Source organism: Sinocyclocheilus rhinocerous, unplaced genomic scaffold, assembly GCF_001515625.1.
Source record: "Sinocyclocheilus rhinocerous isolate Xijiao unplaced genomic scaffold, SAMN03320098_v1.1 scaffold1259, whole genome shotgun sequence".
Taxonomy (NCBI): Eukaryota; Metazoa; Chordata; class Actinopteri; order Cypriniformes; family Cyprinidae; genus Sinocyclocheilus; species Sinocyclocheilus rhinocerous.
This window is the reverse complement of record NW_015650717.1, coordinates 465,991-485,853: the sequence shown is the minus strand read 5'-3', so window position 1 is coordinate 485,853 and position 19,863 is coordinate 465,991. Positions and strand designations below refer to the sequence as shown.

The 19,863-nt window shown below is 36.1% G+C and overlaps 1 protein-coding gene across 4 annotated transcripts in view; it reads left to right on the top strand.

Annotated features, from left to right (window-relative positions):
• The window catches only part of LOC107712521 (probable phospholipid-transporting ATPase IM), a 32,749-nt gene that overhangs the window by 9,094 nt on the left and 3,792 nt on the right, over positions 1-19,863 (top strand). For 2 of the 4 annotated variants that reach the window (XM_016517805.1, XM_016517804.1), the window contains exons 3-22: positions 2,193-2,251; positions 3,191-3,304; positions 3,650-3,748; positions 3,872-3,933; positions 4,074-4,146; positions 6,445-6,515; positions 6,666-6,748; positions 8,597-8,755; positions 8,964-9,052; positions 9,212-9,408; positions 12,558-12,766; positions 12,851-12,894; positions 13,099-13,264; positions 13,360-13,548; positions 14,200-14,315; positions 16,935-17,099; positions 18,603-18,714; positions 18,831-18,936; positions 19,099-19,246; positions 19,540-19,723. In XM_016517805.1, coding sequence (XP_016373291.1) covers positions 2,193-2,251; positions 3,191-3,304; positions 3,650-3,748; positions 3,872-3,933; positions 4,074-4,146; positions 6,445-6,515; positions 6,666-6,748; positions 8,597-8,755; positions 8,964-9,052; positions 9,212-9,408; positions 12,558-12,766; positions 12,851-12,894; positions 13,099-13,264; positions 13,360-13,548; positions 14,200-14,315; positions 16,935-17,099; positions 18,603-18,714; positions 18,831-18,936; positions 19,099-19,246; positions 19,540-19,723 — 2,445 coding nt within the window. Of the gene's footprint in view, positions 1-1,509; positions 1,741-2,192; positions 2,252-3,190; positions 3,305-3,649; positions 3,749-3,871; positions 3,934-4,073; positions 4,147-6,444; positions 6,516-6,665; positions 6,749-8,596; positions 8,756-8,963; positions 9,053-9,211; positions 9,409-12,557; positions 12,767-12,850; positions 12,895-13,098; positions 13,265-13,359; positions 13,549-14,199; positions 14,316-16,934; positions 17,100-18,602; positions 18,715-18,830; positions 18,937-19,098; positions 19,247-19,539; positions 19,724-19,863 lie in introns of those variants that run through there. The other 2 variants (XM_016517807.1, XM_016517806.1) reach the window with 2 other exon arrangements.

Sequence of the window (19,863 nt, the reverse complement as noted above, 5' to 3'; positions counted from 1 at the left end):
AATCACACTTTTCACATCAGGTCCCCCCAAATTTTCTGAGCTACTCTGCGCTATACACAGGACTGGTGCGGTGTGACATTAATGGTAAAAATGTGTCAACTTGTAGAGGTTTCGATATGCCACGGCTTACATATTTGAATGGCATGCAGTAGGCAGGACTTCTTTTAACTTATTTACATTTGAGAGAGATGATGAAACATGGGGTAAGAGACCTTAGTCAGGCTAGCGCCATGTTTAATTTTTGACATGAGTGAAAACGAGGCTGTGAGGGACTGAAGTACAACACGTTCAGTGGATTGTACTGCTGTTTAACAACGTCTTTAATGTCTTTCTGAAAAAAAAACTTTCTGTAAACTCAATAAAACAGTTTGGAAAGTTGTGAGTTGTGAAAATTACATGATGTAGGACCTTGTGTAAAGACTATAAGTCTATCCCTCACAGCCTCATTTTCATCAGCTTTAAATTCAATATGGCGTCTAACCTGATTAAGGTCTATGCAAAAGTACAGAGTAAGATGTGTCCCAAACAAGTCAAGAGGAGGAAGAAGTTGCAGCAGTTTAATTATTTATAGTTGTTACAATATCAAAAACCTGGTGTGTGTGTGTGTGTGTGTGTACAGGTTTATATGGTTAATTAAGGATGTCATAATACTCAAATGTATTCACAAAAACTTTTTTTTTTTTAAATCTAAGAAAGTAGAAAGTTTTGCATGAAGGTAGGTTTAGTGTAAGGGATTGAAAATACAGTTTTTTACACCTATGGAGTGTGTGTGTGTGTGTGTGTGTGTGTGTGACCAAAGTTATTTTACAAACATGGCTCATTCAGTTGGGATTCAGCATCTGAAATATTATTTTTATTACTTATTTAGTTCATTAAGTTCCAAAAAGAATGTGATGTATTTATTCTAAAAAATAATAATATATATTTCATTTGTATTTTATATATTATTATATATAATAATTAAAAATATATAATTAATAATATTTTCAGTAGCAGTAGTTCTGTTCAAAGTTTTGGGGTCATTTATTCCATTAAAATAAACTTACTGACCCCAATACAGTAGTGTACTTTTTGTGCATAATCATGTAAAATATTACTATTATTAACATAAATATACTAAACTATAATTTAAATGAAATTATATAGTTCTTAACATTGAATCCATGTTGAATCCAGAATACAACAGATTTTTCTTAAAGACTGATATGTCAGGGTCGTTATCTCATTTTATTGATTTTCACAACGGTGCTGTTTATACCTTTATTTGTAAAACCTTTTTAATTACCCAAAAATGAAAGAGCAACTTCAGAGCATGAAAAAATTTCTCTGGGCTTTTCCAAAAGCAAGACCTGTGTTTATAATGCCAGACGCTTCACTAACTCCTGAGTGAAGAGCTGGTAAATGATTAGGAGTAGCTTTGTGCTAATAAGCATAAGCCCTGCAGGCGATGAAATTCCACAGGCTGGACAATCTCTCGCAATCACAGACAAGTGCAGGCGACGGCTGCTACATACCACAAACCTAGCTGCCCAACAGAAAGCAGACACCTCAGACTGTGCATTTCATGCTTTGACTGTCTTGTTAATGACTCTGTGAAGTTAGAGTTGAATCTAATGCCTGAACGTTTGTTTGTGCCGCTCCAAGAATGACATTGCAAACAGGCAATGGCGCTGCGATGGCTATGGATGTTAGTACCATGGAGAGGAGGTTGGAACCCACGCTCAAAATCACCTGGACAAGGTAGAGCTGCAAGGACTTGTGGGATTGGGAGGGCGAGATGATAAACGGGGGATGTATACTGGAAGAGCTGGATTACATCTATGGAAATGTCTTCCAGGAGACGTTTGATAGCTTCTCACTTACACTCTTTCTATTTTTACTTCCCTCGTTTGCTGAGTGATATTCACTGATGATCTCATAGACATCGCCCTCGGGACGGCGCTGTTAGTGGCTTTGGAAAATATCGAGTCCATTTATGGTTCCTTAGAAATGGAGTAAGAGGAGATTATGAGAAGTATCGGTTTAGTGGACAAACAGATACTGGAATTGAGATACACGATAAGGATTTTGGTTTTGGGTGCATGTTGTTATGAAAGTTCACAACTGTTGTGGCTTTTTTTTATGGAAATGTACTTGATGATGCCTCTGGTCTTACTAATAGTTTACTAAACTAAACTTCTCTTCCACTGTAGAGGAAGAACGACATGTTCGAGCCAACGATCGCGACTACAATGAGAGGTTCAGTTATGCTGTAAGTCTGTCTTTTATTGTAAAATGATGTGTTTTTAAAAAAATAAGTGATGTACTGCTGATGTTTTACTATTAGAACAAATCATAATGATTTCATAATGTGACAGCCTGTTTTTACATTTCATTTTAAGAACTAACTCATTGGGCTTGTTTGTGAAATATGACCAGAATGTATTTATGTATGGATTATACCATTGTATGTCGATCGGTTCATATCTGAATGGATTTGCATTAATATGCAGATGGATTCATTCTGTTCATGTTTTGTGAACAGGGACATTTGAATTTATAATGTGTGTTCATTTAAAATTTCACGTTTGGGGTCAGCAAGATTTTGTTTGTTAAAAAAAAATTAACAAAATTGATCAAAAGGAACAGTAAAGGCATTTATAATGTTATAAAAGATTTATATTTCAAATATAAATGCTGTTCTTTTGAACTTTCTATTCATCAAAAATAAAAATATTGGGCAGCATAACTATTTTCAATATTTATAATAATAATAAATGTTTTTTTGAGCAGCAAATCAGCATATTAGAATGATTTCTGAAGGATCATGTGACACTGAAGACTGGAGTAATGATGCTGAAAATCCAGGAATAAATTACATTTTAACATATATTACAACCGAAAACAATTCTTTTAAATTATAATAAAATGTTAAATTGGACTGATTATGCTCTATTTTTGATCAAATTAATGCAGTCTTGGTAAGTATAAGAGACATCACAGGAATAAATTACATACATATATTCAAATAGAAAACACTTGTTTTAAATTGTAATAAAATCTCACATTATTCCTGTTTTTATTGTATTTTTTTGATCAAATATAAGAGATTTCTTTCAAAAACATAAAAAAAATCTTACCCAAACTTTGGTCAACTTCTGTTAAGTCAGAATTATAATTTTTTTTTTATCTGTATCATTTTTTTCCCTAGGACAATCGCATCAAGACAGCAAAATACAACGTTTTCACCTTCCTGCCCATTAACTTGTTCGAACAGTTTCAACGTTTTGCGAATGCCTACTTCCTAGTTCTGCTGATACTGCAGGTTTGCCAGCCTTTTAAGGTCATTTGTGAAATTACAAGACCAGTGTACTGAAGATAAAGCTGGAGCCTCATTTATAAATTTGATCCTGAAATTCATGGTTCCTAATTAAAAGTGACAAAAAAAATCACGATCTGTGATGTCTGAAACTGAAAATGTCAATCCAAACCTGTATGACCTTCTTTCTTCTGTGGAACACAAGAGAAGATATTGTGAAAAATGACTTTTTTGGGCCAAAAATAGTCCAAAACATCTTTTGTGTTCCACAGAAGCAAGAATAAATTATGACAGAATTGTGAACTATCGCTTTAATGTTGTACAACACTAACACTCTGTTGTGTGTTCCAGTTAATTCCAGAAATCTCCTCTCTTTCGTGGTTCACCACCATTGTGCCTTTGGTGTTGGTGTTGGCTATCACAGCTGTCAAAGATGCTACTGATGACTATGTGAGAATCTACTCTAGTCCTGTTGATCTTTACGACTCTGAACACTGAGTTTACAAAGAAATGTGGGCTGCTTGAAATAAGCTGAGCTGATGTTTGCTGTGATTGATCTGTTTTGAATTTCAGTTCCGCCATAAAAGTGATCAACAAGTCAACACCCGGCAGTCTCAGGTACTCATCAAAGGAAAGTAAGTGCATTTATGCCACGTATCAGCATTTCCTGCTGTGTCTCTTGCTGTTGAGATACAATTATTGAACTGTAACTGCTTTAAGAGATGTTTAGGAAATAAAAACTGATTTGTGATGGAACAAACACAATCTGTTTCAGATTGCAGAATGAGAAATGGATGAATGTACGAGTGGGGGATATCATCAAACTTGAGAACAATCAGTTTGTTGCTGTAAGTGTTAAGCTTTTCCTAATACACTATAACCAAACAGGCCAACTTTAATATAGTTAATATAATAAATATAGCAGATATAGCAATCACATCATGTGCATTGTACCAACCACAGTCCAAAGAATCAAACAATATCATAAATATCAGTCTAAAGGTTATGAGCAGATTTAACCCTAATTTACAATCTAATTGTCAAAAACTACTCTGAAACTGATTCATTTCAATGGGTGAAAACATTGTCAAGATCCAGACTCATTTCCTGATGGATGTCTTTATGGCCAAACTCATTAGTTTTAGTTTTATTTATTTATTTATTTTGGAATGAAATAATTATAATTATAAAAGCTGGTCCAAAAATCATGATTCTTTTTTATTTTATTTTTAGTTTATGTATTTATTTATTTATGTGTGTGTGTGTGTGTGTGTGTGTGTATATATATATATATATATATATATATATATTCTTTTTTTTTTTTTTTGAATATCATCGAAAAACTAATTAGGAATTTACCAGTTTTAAAATTATGGTTGATGCAGCAGGCCAATAATTATTTTCATGTTTTGACCTATAACTGATAAAGTATACTATTATACTGTTTTGTCTACATAAATTGATAATAAAACACTAAAAAATAATAATTAAATTCAAATAAATAACCTTTTGTGTGTGTATGTGTGTGTGTGTGTGTGTGTGTGTATCTGTGTGTTTATATATATATATTCATTCTATCACACATTCACTTGTATTGAGATCCTCCTGTCAACCCTATTGGCAAAGAGCATCTCAGGAACCACACTCCAGTGGTTTGAGTCTTACCTCTCAGATAGGTCCTTCAGGATATCTTGGAGAGGTGAGGTGTCCGAGTCACAACATCTAACTTCTGGGGTGCCTCAGGGCTCAGTTCTTGGACCACTTCTCTTCTCGGTCTACATGGCATCACTAGGTTCTGTCATTCAGAAACATGGCTTTTCATATCACTGCTATGCTGATGACACTCAACTCTACCTCTCATTCCATCCTGATGATCCGACGATAGCTGCTCGCATCTCAGCTTGTCTAACAGACATTTCTTGCTGGATGAAGGACCATCACCTTCAACTCAACCTTGCCAAGAAAGAACTGCTTGTGGTTCCATCAAACCCATCGTTTCATCACAATTTCACCATCCAGTTAGGCTCATCAACCATAACTCCTTCAAAAACAGCCAGAAACCTTGGAGTTATGATTGATGAACAGCTGACTTTCTCAGACCACATTGCTAAAACTGCCCGGTCCTGCAGATTTCATGTGAGCAGATTTGCTTTATTCAACGCAACATGCTTCACAGCTCCTTGTTCAAGCTCTTGTTCTGTCCAGGCTGGACTATTGCAATGCTCTCTTGGCAGGTCTTCCAGCCAGTTCTATCAAACCTCTACAACTAATCCAAAATGCCGCTGCAAGATTAATCTTTAATGAGCCGAAAAGAACACGTCACACCTCTGTTCATCAATTTGCACTGGCTACCAATAGCTGCTCGCATAAAATTCAAGGCAATAATGTTTGCCTACAAAACCACCACTGGCTCTGCACCCATTTACCTAAATTCATTACTTCCTTGCTACATGTACTGCATTAAGCTAACTGAGACTTGTTATAGCACTTGCATATCATTGCTCTTTTGCTGATTTTGATTGCTTCCATTGTCCTCATTTGTAAGTCGCTTTGGATAAAAGCGTCTGCTAAATGTCTGAATGTAAATGTAATGTGTATATATATATATATGTGTGTGTGTGTGTTTTCTTTTTTTGTGTGTTTTTGGCATATTTTACATTTTTTTCGTTTCCTTTTTTCTTTTCTTTTGAAAACATTTGAAGTCTTCTTGACGCCCCCTAGTGGGCCCTGGACCCCTGGTTGAAAGTTCAAAAGTGATTAGCAGAAATGTAATTTAAACATTTTTAGTCTTGGAGAGATAGATCTCAAAATTGCCATCAAAATTGCACCAAATTTCATACAATTTCAAAACTTCTTACCATATGGTTCAGCTGGCTGCGACTGACAACCAGCCAGGAGCAGAATAAAAAAGGCATACAAACCTTGGTCCCTAAATATAACAACCATGCCATCAAACTGACACTAAAAGCATAGACAAAACTAATCCATTGCATGGATTTTGATGATCCCAGTATGACTAGCATTATCTGTGGACTTTAGCAGGTGAAAGCACTGTATGGTGAAGAACTATCTGGAGTAGATTGACCCAGCACATGATTTATGAGTTTTACACTACTTTGAGTGTCTCCTCTCTCTGCTGTCTACAGGCTGACCTTCTCCTCCTCTCTAGCAGTGAGCCCTATGGACTGTGCTATATCGAGACTGCAGAGCTTGATGGGTGAGAAGTTTTCTGTGAAATGTGTGGCAGTGCTAAAATCGCGGGCCTCACTTCCCTTTGGACTGTTCAACATCCAGTAAATTTGATTTTGTTTCTCTATAGCCAGACATGAACATGAGCTTCTTTCATGCTATTGACTCTTTCCAACAGAGAGACCAACCTGAAGGTGCGCCAAGCCTTGACTGTGACCTCAGACCTCGGGGACGATGTTGCGAAGCTTGCAGACTTTAATGGTAAAGCTTTTCTTCAAAGACACAATTAGTGCACCATCAACAGAAATGAACGTGAGTCATCATGAGTGAACATAAACACTTATTGCATCCGTCACATTGATCAGATTGATCTGTGTGGCTTTGTCTCGCGGGGCCTCTGGTATGCTTGAGCATATCTTTTGAAGCTGTCAAGGAGCGTTTGTAATGAGATTTGTAGTGTTTTCACTTGAATTCCATTAAAGTTAATGTAGAGCATAGATGCTGCATGCTTGAAATTGGAAAAATAATGTTTATGTCAGTTGCTACATAGAAGCAATATTGCTAGTGCTTCTATTAGGGGTTAGGGATTTGAACACACTTATCCTACATTGCTTATGCTAGACATGAATAATAGTTCAAATTATGTGGCTTATTAGTGGTGTGTTATTGCTTTAGTGAGTGGATTTGCAATTTTAGCATGGGCAACGATAAAATGGACAGCAAAAATCCCTGTAAAATATCTAAAGAACAGTATATAGAGGCTTTTGGTTGACTTTTTTTTTTCGACATAAGTAACCACTTGGAACCAGTGTTATTTCAATATTATCCATATAATGCTTTTTTAAGAAATGAAATAAAAAAAAAATTAAGAAATAAAATTTGCTGAATTCATTTGTAATTTTTATTAGTTAACTATTTTTGTAAAAAAAAATTTATTTAGCTTTAGCTTATTTCTATGAAAATTAATTTATTTCAGTTAAATGCCAAGGTAGGTAATATTTCAAATTTGTACGTTTCATTTATTTATAAATTTGTTTAGCTTATTTCTATGAAAATTAATTTATTTCAGTTAAATGCCAAGGTAGGTAATATTTCAAATTTGTACATTTCATTTATTTATTAATTTTTTTACATTTTTTTAAATTTACAGTTTTTGTCTAATATTAATATTTTTACATTTAATTTATATTTTATTTCAGCTTTATTTAATTGCTGAAAACTTTTAGTTTTAGTTGATAACAACACTGCCTGAAACACCCTAGCAACACCTTAGCAACCATCACATTCCCTTAGAAAATGTAAAAATTTTGTGTTATTGTTTTTTTCTTTTTTAATGCTTTTTATTCATTTTAATTTATTTTTATTTAAGTTTTAGTTTTAGTAATTTTAGCATTTCAACCTAAACTTATTGAATTTCAATTAGTTGCCAATGCAGCATTTGTAATTTTTATATTTCTTTGTTTATTTATGTTTTTCATGTAATATTTATATTTTATTTTATTTCCGATTTATTTCAATTAACAAAAAATATTTGTAATAATCTTAGTTAACACCTTAACAACTGCATGTCAACACCGTGCAGACCAGGTTTTTTAAATTTAAGTTTTTCGTATAATATTTATAGTTTATTTTATCTCTTCATTTATTCACTTCATTTCAATTAACAAACATTATTAGTAAAAATTATAGTTTTAGTTACCAATAACAACACTGCCTGGAACACCCTAGCAACACCTTAGCAACTGTGTGTCAACACCTTGGAGATCACCCACAACACTGCGTATAAATGTAGTTATAATGCTGTTGTTTTGGGTTTTTTTGTTTGGTTTTAATGCTTTGATATATTTTTATAATGTATTTTTATAATATTGTTAAAACATAGAGTAGTTGCTCTGGATACACGGATAATCTGCAGTCAGTTGTTATCTACTAGCTGGTTTGCGTTTATCTGCGTCATCAGTCTTTACGGATTGCGTACCAATAGGCGAAATTGTCAGGGTTAACACATGTAACAAAGAAAAGCCGAATCTATTGATAAACCAAAAATAGCTGAACACTATTTGCTTCTGAATGAATGTCAGCCTCATCTTCCTGTTACGTGTCTCCCAGGGGAAGTCATCTGCGAGCCGCCCAACAACAAACTGGACAAGTTCACAGGGACTCTGTACTGGAAAGATAACAAGTACCCACTGGACAATGAGAAAATGCTCCTGAGAGGCTGCGTTCTCCGGAACACCGAGTGGTGTTTCGGCTTGGTTATCTTCGCAGGTACGTCTCTTCAATACTCCGTTAATTGTCCTAGCAGAATGGCATTTTCACGGACGATTGATTAGCTGTGTTGAGTAGATGCTCCTCAGAGACTTGTTGAATGACTCATCTGTAATTAACGCTATGAACTATGCCTAACGCACACCATTATCTGTCCTGAGATGAGCTATGTTCTGTGAGTCTTCTGGGTTTTCTGCTTCTCCGCCAGGACTTCAAACCAAGCTGATGCAAAACTGTGGGAGGACGAAGTTCAAACGGACCAGCATCGATAAACTGATGAACACCTTAGTTCTGTGGGTGAGTGTGTGAGCGGCATGCTGGGATTGATCGACATGTGGCATCTCACTTACTCATGCCGGCAGACTTTCAAAAGGGCAGTTCATTTTGTTATTGTAAAAGGTTTTGCATGTTTTAGGAAGATGAAATATGATGCAGTATTTCTTTTTTTTTTTCCAGATCTTTGGATTTCTCATCTGTATGGGGATCATATTGGCTATAGGAAACACTATTTGGGAGCAGAAAGTAGGCAGCAACTTTTGGGAGTATCTTCAGTGGAAGGAACTTACCATCAATGTAGTCTTCTCTGGCTTCCTGACCTTCTGGTCCTACGTTATCATCCTTAACACTGTCGTACCCATCTCACTATATGTTAGGTAGGTTAGATTACACAGTGTGTTGGCAAACTAGTTTGATTCAGGAGCCAGAATTTACTTTGAACATCAAGCGGCAACCCAATATCATTTGTTTAAAGGGGTCATCAGATGCCCGTTTTCCACAAGTTGGTATGATTCTTTAGGGTCTTCATGAAAAGTCTATAACATATTTTGGTTAAAATTTCTCAATGGTAGTGTAAAACAACACCCTTTTTACCTTGTCAAAAACAGCTCTGTTCACAGCAACCTGTTTCGGTGCATGTTCCTTTAAATGCTAATGAGCTCTGCTCACCCCGCCCCCTCATCTGTGAGGTGACAAGAGACTGTAAACTTTAGCCACAGAACTTTTTAACTAGCACATTATTAGGAAAGGCGATTTGCAAAGATTCATAAAAAAAAAACTTGTACTCACTTCTGGAGGTGAAACTGGATCACGAATGATTTGCGTGAACATAGACGCATTTAGGTAGATCGGGGCACGCATTCCCTTCAAAAACAAAAGTAATCCACTGCGTCTTCAGTGGCTCAGATATCGGGAGTAAGATGACTGCTATGTTCATTATTACATCCAACCAGAGGTGAAGTATTAAATGATATTTAATATGAAACGTAGTGCAGTAAAAAGTACAATATTATGCTTTGGGATTTTGTGAAGTAAAATTTTCTAAAGAAAAACACTCTGATAAAGTACAGACACAGTACAGCAAGTACTAAATAAAGTAAAGTAAAAATACTTTACTACTGTCCGCCTCTGCATCCAACAACAAAACACCTCAATCGCTTAGGAGCCATTCTTGTCTACATCTGCTCCGGCGGTGAAACAATGGCGGACTGATGACAGCTCACTCAGGGCGGGTCTGTGATAAAACGGCAGTTTTTGCCAATAGTCGTGGGTGGGGCCTGCCTGTGTGACATCACTCTGCCAAGAATCTGCGAATGGCTTGATCTGAGACAGTGCTCGTGATTTGTGGGGATTTAAAAAAAAAGCACTGGGTGGATTTTTATCATTATAGGGTGGTTGTGTGTACACACACTGCGAACACACATTTATGTTCAAACACCATGTAAAAGTGAATTTTGCATCTGATGTCCCCTTTAAAAAATGTTGACAAAAATGTCCCTAAAATGTCATATGTTGACATTTGTATGCAATATGACTTTATATCATAATTATGACTTTTTATCTCATAATTTCAAATTTTGACATAATTGCAATTAGGGCTTGGCGATATGACCTAAAATCAAAAACTCGATTAATTGAACACTTTAACTCGATTACGGTTATTGAACAATTATTTTATTTTTAATTACAATTTTTTTGCCCGCATAGTTCATTAAAAGGTTTGTACTGTAAATATTTTCAACTATTAAAGGTGGAATATTTTTTTCTAATGAAAGAGTGCATTTCTTATTTTTGTGATTTTAAAATAATTAAAGGAAGCAAACTATTTATGGTTATTTGTTGAATATTTCGAACAATTGAAATCAAAACACACATTGCTTGAAATGAAGTGAAAAAAATCTTGTGAAAAAAAAGTCACATTTAATTATTTTACATAAGCATTTTCAATTTTTAATAAACATGCATAAGCTTGTTTATGTACTGTATGTACATATCAGAGCCGGCTCTGCTGTAGACAAAAGCTCGTAACACTTGCCTCCGGGGTCACTAGACGAGACAAAACCAATAAAACCCATTACAAACGAGGCATTTGTTGCATCCAGTGGGGACATAATTGCTGATTATAATGACTTATACTGTCGTTGCATCGCGCCGTGTAAACATAAAACCATGTCTGCATTTGTGATCGGAAAAACAACAAACAACAAGCGCTACTTTACACTGCTGAAAACTCGCATTTGAATCATCATTGGCAAATTATTTAAGTATAAAAAACGTACTTACAGGCTGTGAGTCAGAAGCGCCAGACTGTCCTTGCAAAGTTGGAACTGCCCCACTTTATAGAAACAGCCTTTGTGCCACAGACGCAGTGTAGGCTACTGGTTCAGGAAACAGTCCTCATCTCTCTTTTAGCAGTTCAGTCAATGTACTGTTAGGAGTAACTGAATAACTCGGGATATTGGTTTATTTCGCATCAGAGGGAGTGTCAGGCACGTTTATAAACCGAATAACTTAAGTAATTTGTGGATTAGTGCGTACTGGAGACGCGAACCGTTTCAAACGATTGAGTTCGATTTGGTTAACTGGTTCGACCGGTTCACTAAGAAGATCCAGTTAAATAAAACGATAAATCGCATCATATGACCCCTTTAAATTCTTTTAACGTGCCACTCACGTGCGAGATGCTGCAAAAGACGCGAGCGCAACGGCCATACACGTCCGTATAGCGCAGACTACACACGCGGGAGTATGTTTTTAAGGGCAAAGTATTAACAGGATTAAAAAATTGAAATAACCGACATGGAAAAATTACGAATTACGTCGGCTAGAGGTTCTGAGTTTCGATTTGTTTTCGATTAATTGTCCAGCCCTAATTGCAATCTTCATAATTAACTTTTGTCATAATAATGACTTTTATCTCATATTGTCAACTTTTGTCATAATTTCAACATTCATAATTGACTTTTGTCAAAATTATTACTTTTTATCTCATAATTAAATTTTTTGACAATTTTAACCTTCATAATTGACTTTTGTCATAATTATGACTTTTATCACATACTTCTGAATTTCTATGTAATCATTTAGACTATTTATCTCACTATGACTTAATATGTGATAATTTTGATTTATTGCATCTTAGTTTCTCATAATTGAATCTTTTTTGTCACTCTTTATTCTCATAATTTTAATTTACCAAAGCATAATTTTTTTCTTATGTGGCTTCTTATGTATTTCTTATGTGCTTCCATTGGTTATGAGCCCTGAACTGCAAGGTAAAATGTGTTAATTGTTAGCTTGCAATTTTTTCATGTGTTGACTTGAGAATATATGGAGAAAAAAATTACAGAGAAGAGAACGTGTACAGAGGGGATTGACAACAATTTTACACAACACCTTTAATGAAAAAAACAACAACAACAACACTTTTTCACCTTGTGATTTTTTTTCCACTTTGCAGTTCAGGGTTTTCATAAAACACCAAAAATAAGTCTTAGTCAGTCACATGAAACTTATTTTATTACAGTGTAGAGGTTTTACGACTGGGCCATAGTTACTTTATAAACTGGGACAGACGAATATACTACAGCCTTAAGGACACTCCTGCCGAGGCACGGACCACCACTCTCAACGAGGAGCTGGGCCAGGTGGAGTTCATCTTCTCAGACAAAACAGGCACCCTCACCCAGAACATCATGGTGTTTAATAAGTGCTCCATCAATGGGAAGACCTACGGTATGCTTGAACACTTCCTGTTATACGTCCACACTTACAGACATGTGGGTATATTTATTGATGGCTATGCTTTTGTTTGTCTAGGTGATGTTTATGACGAGTTTGGGCGTAAAGTGGATATTACAGAGGTAATGAAACCAATTGGTTTTTTTTTTATTATATGTAAATTGAATTATATTAAATTATTATTATTACAATTAAAAAGGCATACAAATATTATTCTAAAAACAATATTTTTTGTTATATTTTAGAATATAAAAATAATTAATAAAGCAGACATTGTCCAGTCTGGTGAAGTATTTGGCAGTCACGCTTGTCTCTGACTCTTGTAGAAAACACCATGTGTAGATTTCTCCTTCAACCCACTGATGGACCGGAAATTCCGTTTCCATGACAGCAGCTTGGTCGAGGCCATCAAGCTGGAAGAGCCTCTGGTGCAGGAATTCTTCCGTCTGTTAGCACTCTGCCACACCGTCATGCCAGAAGAGAGAAATGAGGGTAAACTGGACCACAAACACCTTAAATATCAGCACTTTTGTTGTAAATGCAGCAAAAAAATTTGACCAAAATACCTCTGAAATGGATTGTTCAAGGGGAGCTGGTGTATCAGGCACCATCTCCGGATGAAGGAGCCCTGGTTACTGCTGCACGCAACTTCGGCTTCGTATTTCGCTCCAGAACTCCAGAAACCATCACTTTATATGAGATGGGTCATGCAGTCACCTATCAGCTACTGGCCATCTTAGACTTCAACAATGTACGGAAGAGAATGAGCGTTATTGGTAGGTTCTGGTTGTATTTTTCATCTCTTATTAGTTGTATTACGGGATATTTTAAGTCTGTTGTTAAAACAGACTTAATGTTTATATTTTAAAATGTCTGTTCATTTTAAACACAGTCACAGTCTAGTATTTTATTCATACCTTTAGTATTTCACAAAATCTATGAATCATCCCAGACGTATTTCTTTTTATGGGTCTGTATGCATAATTCATTCTTTCACATAGAGGAATCAATAGCTGTCCGGTCTGTTGAAACTGTTTTATTGTATACTTAGTAGTGCTGTCAAACGATTAATCACGGTTAATCGCATCCAAAATAAAAGTTTTCATTTACTTAATATATATGTATCTGTACTGTGTTTATTTATTATGTATATATAAATACACACACATAGTATATATTTTGAAAATATTTACATGTATATACATTTATATATTTATATTAGTATATTTTATATTATAGATAAATATATTTAATATATAAATATAGCATATTATGTGTTTGTATTTAAATATACATAATACATATACACAGTACACACACATATATTATGTAAACAAAAACGTTTATTTTGGATGCGATTAATCGTTTGACAGCACTAATACTTAGACATTTATGAGTAGCACTCTCATTTCCTGTCTCTTCCGCAGTGAGGAACCCAAAGGGGCAGTTAAAGCTTTACTCAAAAGGAGCCGACACAATACTCTTCGACAGGCTGGACCCGTCTAATGAAGAGCTTATGTTTACTACCTCAGAGCACCTTAATGTAAGTCTCTATTGCTAAGCCATCCTTCCCTTTCTGGGGTAAAACCATGTTTTTCCACATGTACTGTGGTAAAACTGGCTATTTGGATGCAGTACCTTGGCAATACCATGTTTTTTTGGATGTGATACCATGGAAATGCCATGTTTTGAGGCATTTATCATGGTAATACCATGTTTTTGGGCGTATACTATAGTAATATGTTATTAGGATGCAGCACCATGGTAAACTGTGTTTTTTTTCCCACATGTACTATGATAATTGACTGCTATTTGGACACAGTACCATTGTAAAACCATGTTGTTTGGCATTTACCATGGACATATCTTGTTTGGTCCACATGTACTGTGGTAAAACTATGTAATTTGGATGCAGTGTCATGATAAAACTATGTTGTTTGACATTTACCATGGTAATACTAAGTTTTAGGATGTGATAGCATGGAATGATCATGTTTTAAGCATTTACCATGGAAATACCATGGTTTTGGGCTATATAATGTAGCACTATCATGTTATTTGGATGCAGCACCATGGTAAACCATGTTTTTACTCATGTACTGTATTAATACAATGTTATCTGGACACAGTAACATTGTAAAACCATGTTATTTAGCATTTATTCTGGAAATGTTTTGTTGTTTCCATATGTACTGCGGTAGTACTGTTTTTTTGGTTTACCATCTTTAGCATGGTAAAACTATGTTGTTTGGCATTTACCATAATAATACCATGTTATGAATGCGATAACGTGGAAAGACCATGTTTTGAGGCATTAACCGTGGCAATGCAATTGTATTTGGGCATATACTGTAGTAGTAATACCATGATGTAGTCATGTGGTAAAACCTTACTGTCAGGCATTTATAATGGTAATACAATGTTATTTAGATGATATACCATGGTAAGATCATGTTTAGAGGAATTTATCATGGTAATACCATGTTTTAGGCATGTACTATAGTAATGCCATGTTATTTTAATGCATTACCATGGTAAAAACCATTTTGTTGGGCATTCACCATGTTGTTTAGATGTGATACCATGGTAAGACCATGCTGTAGGGCATTTACAATGGTAATACCAAGTTTTTTGGGCATGTATGATACAATGTTATTTACCATGGTAATACTGTATTTGAATGCAGTACCATGGTAAATCCATGTTGTTGGACACTTACCATAGTAAAACCATGGTATTTGAATGCAATACCATAGCAAACCCATGTTTTTGGGCCTTTATCGTAATAATGCCATGCTTTTTTACCATGGTAATTTCATGATATTCTATGTACTTTTTGGAGTTTGATGCAAACCTTGGTAAATGCCCACTTTGGCCTAATTCAGGTGTCAATTAAAACCTAAAAAATGATAATACTTCCAAACAAATCCAGATCATAAGCTTCAAATATGCAGGTTCTTGTTTTTTCAAGTCTTTTCATTCTGTTTGTTACTTCACTCAGTGTCTTAGCTATTGAAGCTCTTGAGAGATGCAGACACACACCGTTCCACATGACAAATTACAGCAAATGCACACCGTGAGTGTCAGAGCGGCACAATCGATGCAAGCAAGTCTCATTGTCTCTCCAGTTCAAAGCTCGGTCTTAGAAGTGATGGGCTTTATTTTATTCAGATCAATTCCATTAAGGTTCTTGTAGACGTTTCAGATGGAAAATACTTTATACAAACACATTTGCTGGCTCCAAGCAGTGTGATTCATTATTGTCCTTGCCAGCACATTATACAGCTACTTCAACAAAGGTACATCTATTACGAACTATTTAACAACGTCGTTTGCACTGCGCTCTTGCGTTACTTGATCTTTTTATTTTGGTGCGTCAATCTGTTGAGTTACTTTTTACACACTGAGGAAGGCTTTGAGCCGAAACGTTTGTGTCTTTTCCCATCAGTAATGAATGTAAAATAAAAGAAAAAAGAAGATTGTTCTCGTGAGTGCGGATCATAATTTCCTATACATCTATTACGAACACCATGAGATTTTCCTCAGAAAATGTGAAAATGCCGTTTTTAACTATGAATATAATCAGTGAAATCAACCACTCAAACCACATTCAAAGAAAGAATAACTATACAAACACATTTGCTGGCTCCAAGCAGTGTGATTCATTATTGTCCTTGCCAGCACATTATACAGCTACTTCAACAAAGGTACATCTATTACGAACACCATGAGATTTTCCTCAGAAAATGTGAAAATGCCGTTTTTAGCTATGAATATAATCAGTGAAATCAACCACTCAAACCACATTCAAAGAAAGAATAACGCATCAGACAAGGCTATTGTCTTCAGCTCGATAGGTCGGTCTAAAAGCAGCTCATAGGCCGTACTTAATATGAGACGATGTCCATCATTCATGTCTCATTTATGGCTTTCTGTGGTTCCTCAAAGACCAATTAGACTGACGTCACTGAAGAAGCAATGCTAGCGGGGTATGAATAGCATGCTTTCAGAAGCTTATTGATAACGACTGCAAACAGGAAGTAGATGCTTTCACTGATTAGATCAAAGAACTGTGTAGCACTGAAGAAACATTTACAGCACTGACTGGGTTTCAATTTTCATGGTGAGAGATAAATGAATTTCCACTGTTTCTGTGTGGCAGGAGTTCGCCGGGGAGGGTTTGAGAACATTAGCGCTGGCGTACAAAGACCTGGATGAAGATGTGTTTGACGAATGGATGAAGAAACTGCTGTTTGCCAGCACGGCACTGGAGAACAGAGAAGAAAAACTCGGGGCTCTGTATGAAGAAATAGAGCAGGGCATGATGGTAAATGTGACTGGGAAAATGACTTGGCATTGATGGTTCCATGAAGAGAACCTTTAACATCCATGGAACCGTTAGAAAAAGGTTCTTTAGATTATTAAAATGTTCTTCACACTAAGACAACAATGGTTCTTTTAAGAACTGATGACTAAGGTTTATTGGGGAACCAAAAATGGTTCCTCTATGGCAGTGGTTCCCAACCTTTTTTAACTGAAAAAAGTTTAGCCCACACAACCAAACACATCTGTTTCGGCGGCCCACTACAAAATTTTTTAAATGAACCCGCTATTTGTGTCAGGCAGGTAAAATCTCATTTTCACCAATTGTGTGAGGTTTTCCAGCCTTTGCAATGCGATAAGATGCCTCCACTATTAAACCGTGTCCTAACCAGATTTGACAAGATTCCAGCAATAAGCAATTTAGCTGTCCACACCAGACGCGAAGCAACAACGCGACGCGACAGAATCAATCAAATATCACAGCCAATTAGAAGCGCAGAAACTCACTGCACTCCCAACGAAATGGACAAGTTTATAATCTAATTTATAAGTATTAAACCTTTTGAGCATTATTAGAAGTACATACTGAGTGACCAATACCATCTTTGTTATGGAAAACACTTGTTGGTTCGCATTGAGTTCACAGTTTTAACGTGTTTGCTTTAATTTATTTTTAAGATCTGAGGTAAACTATGTTGTTGTTTTCAGTATGGCTATAAATGTCACGCAAAATGATGTTAAAACTCACATTAGACACTTTTAACATTGAATAAAGCACATAATCAGTACCTGTGATTATCATTGTTATAGTTTGCATGCTGTTGTTCCAGTCGCGACATCGCAGAAATAGAAACCGTTTTTAAAATAGAAACGTCATCACGTCTGGTTAGGACAAAAACTCAGATTAACATGGAAAAGATACCTTTTATTGTGTGCATTGCGTGTAGATAGGACACGGTGTTACTGTTGTCGTTGCCAGAAAACGCAGTTTCAAGCGTTTTTTTCCCTGCTTTGGTACTCTTTAAGTTTGTTTTCCAAAAACTTAGTAGGCTTGGACGCATATTCGCTTTGTTTTGTCTCAGTGCCGTCATAGTTTGTTCGGTTTCAAAGCTTCATTTGACAAGACTTGTGAGCATACAACACAGAGCGGTAACTGTTTGTTCGTTGTCTGCTCCCACACATAGCGCTAGTCACTACTATAATTTTCTTCGTTTAGGTTTATTTTGAGTCTTTTCAGAGTCAAGCTTACTTGTAGATGAAGAAACGTCTGTATTTGTCCTTTTCAGCGATGCCGTTGACAACCATTTATCAAGTTTAAATCTGTTGTAGCATGTATACAGCAAAAATATGTTAGATAAATTAGTGGCTTGTAACACTCCAAAGAGAAAGGAAAAATTGAAATCGCATCATATGACCCCTTTAAGAGTTCACAATGATTTTGTTTTGGGTTACAGGAAAATTAAAAATTTTTGCTTTTGAAACAAACATGTCTCTCATTTTCTTGAAGCTGCTTGGTGCTACAGCCATAGAGGACAAACTTCAGGAAGGAGTTCCAGAGACGATTGCCTGTCTGACCTTGGCCAACATCAAGATCTGGGTGCTCACCGGGGACAAGCTAGGTAACCAGTGCTAATGAGAACATGTAGGATTAATTGAAGACTGCTCAATCTTAATTGAGACACATTCTAACTGTCTCACACAACATAATGAAGAATCGTTCCTGTTGTGGTTGCAGAGACGGCAATGAACATCGGCTACTCCTGTAACATGCTCAGAGACGACATGAACGAGGTGTTTATAATCTCAGGTCACACCATGCTTGAGGTTCAACAGGAGCTCAGGTAACATTTCACTGTCTTATTTCGCGCATAAATCCAGACATATTTGTATTCAGAGATTCACCAAAAAATGGAAATCTTGCTGTTTTGTGTTTTGTCACTTTGGATTGAGCCATTATTTGAGATTTTAAAATAAAATGTATTTTTCTGTTGCTTTGTGCACAGGATGGCTAAAGAGAGAATCATGGGACCTGGCAAAGACAAATTCAGCAGTGGCCTTGACATGGAAAAGACAGAATTGTACTCGAGTGACTCTGTCTTTGAAGAGACCATCATCGCAGAGTACGCTTTAATCATCAACGGACACAGTCTGGTAAGGGCTGAAGAGAATTTGACTTAATTACTGTCTTAATAACGTTGAACTGAGCTCCTAACGATGGTCGTTCTGTTCAAACAGAACATTCAGTTCAGCATTATCCTTAAAAATGGGGTTTTTAAGGTAGAGAGAGTGGCTGAAATTGGTTTTGCCTGGATTAATGTGTCTTTGAGGCCAGTGACATCAATTCAAAGCTCTGACAAATGAACTTAATTGAAAGAATTCTGCCAACACATGCTGAGAGTGTATAGATGGCATTGAATGTAAGGTTTGTGTGTTGTTATTTGAAGGCTCATGCCCTGGAGGCAGACCTGGAGCAGATCCTGGTGGACGTGGCATGTCTGTGTAAGACGGTCATCTGCTGTCGGGTCACTCCGCTGCAGAAAGCTCTGGTGGTGGAGCTCATAAAGAGACACAAGAGAGCAGTCACTCTCGCCATCGGAGACGGAGCCAATGACGTCAGTATGATCAATAGTAAGACACGACTAATGACCTGCTAATCAATGCCAAATTATCTGTCTATCCATCCATTCATCATATCTGTCCATCTAACTATCTTTCTGTCAGTCTATCTTTGGCTATCTATCTATCTATCTATCTATCTATCTACAGGG